Below are 1,977 nucleotides of genomic sequence, written 5' to 3'. Positions count from 1 at the left end.
CAGTATCTGGCTATCATAGATTTCTTTTCTTTCTGTCTCAAAATTTTTTGCATTAGGGTTAATATAGGCAGTTAACCCATTCATGAAGGGTAAATTTTTGGCCAAAGGTTGATGAGGCTGAGTGCATTAGCACACATTCCGTACTCAGGTTATTCTCCAGCTCACAGCTGGGCTAATGAGGCATCACCCCAGATGCAGAGAAGTGGGCTCTGATGTGATTAAACATCATCTGGTGTCAGTGAATTTTTAGCCATATCATTACAGAACATAACCTATTGTGAATGGGTTAAACTTCACTGAATGTTGTTGATAACATAATTTATATTATATTCGGTAGGTAAAGATAGACTTCCCAAAAACAGAAACAGACAAATGAATATCAATGTATTAATGATACTTGATTAAAATGATATATGAAATATAATTTTCAGTGTGACAAGACATGAAGTAGACAATCTTATATTGTCTCTGTATGGATTAGAAACTAACATAAGGCTGGCTGCTGAAGAGAGGGAACCACCAATTTTTAGGAGATAAAGCTGGCTGCTAAGTAGAATGAACCATCATTTTTAGTATGTCTGTAGTCAAAACAGATGTATATTGCATGAAGTCTTTATATTTATGATGCTTCTAGCAAATAGTTAATTTATGTTGTTATTTATATCCCTCTCCTTTTCCTCATTCTATTTCTTACCATCTCTATCTCCACTCACCTCTTTTCCTTCCTTTATTCACATATACCCATATCTACATTGTTTTTTATCTATATTATTCCTTTCAAACCCCACCTCCCTCTTTTGCTCCCTTTTTCTCAGTTGCACTTGACATTTTAATTTGTGTGTATTGAAATTGATTTCATGAATTTTGATTTTGACGTAAAAAATATGTAAATATGGGAATTGTTGATGGTATGTTCTGCATACATATGTTATCAGTTTATGCATGATGCATGAATCTTCGTTGATGTTATAATATGGTCACTAGGTACATTTTGTTATTGAATAAAATATTTTTATTATGTTGTTTTGGTTAATTAATATTTATGATGATGTATTTTTATGAACATTATTATTGCACCCTCTGTATTCCAGATTTAAGATGTAAGACTTCCAAATACCTTGAATGTTTTCATACATTGAAATAACACAATTTTAACGGCATTCAGTCACACAGCATTAAGTGATACATAAGATGTTGAAGGTCATTTTAAAGACAGCTGTAGTTGCTGCACACAAATCTATGGGTTAAATTATAGTGCCCTAGCATTCTAGCTGTTAACATTGTAACTGATTTTGGGAAATGCAAATGAAACCGTCATACCATTTGTTATTATTAACAAAATTAGTCTGCAGTTGATAGTATTTGTTACTACTCTTATATGCTTGGCATTTCATGAAACCAGATGCACAGTTGACTATAGAGTAGCAATGGCATGATAGTTTAACCCCAATTCTTCTGTTGTGGCTGTAGTGTCATGCAGTCACAGTTGTTAGTGTTCTAGTAGCATAAAGTGCCCAGCAGACTTTTATATTGATTTTCATCAATATTTAGATATACAACTTCACATATTTCCAATCTCGAATTAATTGTTCATTTGCAGGTACAAGTTTTTGGATTCCAAGTTTGTTGGTAAAAGTTTAGCAGTGGTATTACCAAAACTAGCAGCAGATGCTCTCATAGTTACACCAATCAATCTTACCCTGTTCTATGTTGGTATGTCAATCCTAAAGTTTGCTTGATATTATCATTATAACTGTTATTAATTGTTTATACTGTTATCAAGTATTTGTGTCACATAAATCCTTATAGATTAATTTGAATATGTTTATGAATCTATATTCAAAAGATACTTCTATCAAAGTGCTAAAACAATAAAAAGGAATAACTACTTAACAGGAATGAGTGCCATGGAAGGAAAGGAAGATCTCCTGGATGAATGGAAGAAAAAAATTCTACCTACTTTCCTGGTATGTTTAT

The 1,977-nt window shown here is 32.4% G+C and overlaps 1 protein-coding gene across 2 annotated transcripts in view; it reads left to right on the top strand.

Moving 5' to 3' along the window:
- Positions 1–1,977, top strand: part of LOC119592029 (mpv17-like protein) — a gene marked incomplete in the record, with an annotated part of 21,183 nt that overhangs the window by 17,487 nt on the left and 1,719 nt on the right. For both annotated transcript variants that reach the window (XM_037940822.1, XM_037940823.1), the window contains 2 exon segments: positions 1,601–1,713; positions 1,897–1,967. In XM_037940822.1, coding sequence (XP_037796750.1) covers positions 1,601–1,713; positions 1,897–1,967 — 184 coding nt within the window.

Source organism: Penaeus monodon, chromosome 29 (assembly GCF_015228065.2).
Source record: "Penaeus monodon isolate SGIC_2016 chromosome 29, NSTDA_Pmon_1, whole genome shotgun sequence".
NCBI lineage: Eukaryota > Metazoa > Arthropoda > Malacostraca > Decapoda > Penaeidae > Penaeus > Penaeus monodon.
The sequence above is the reverse complement of the archived record's forward strand: the minus strand, read 5'-3'. Positions and strand labels throughout refer to the sequence as shown.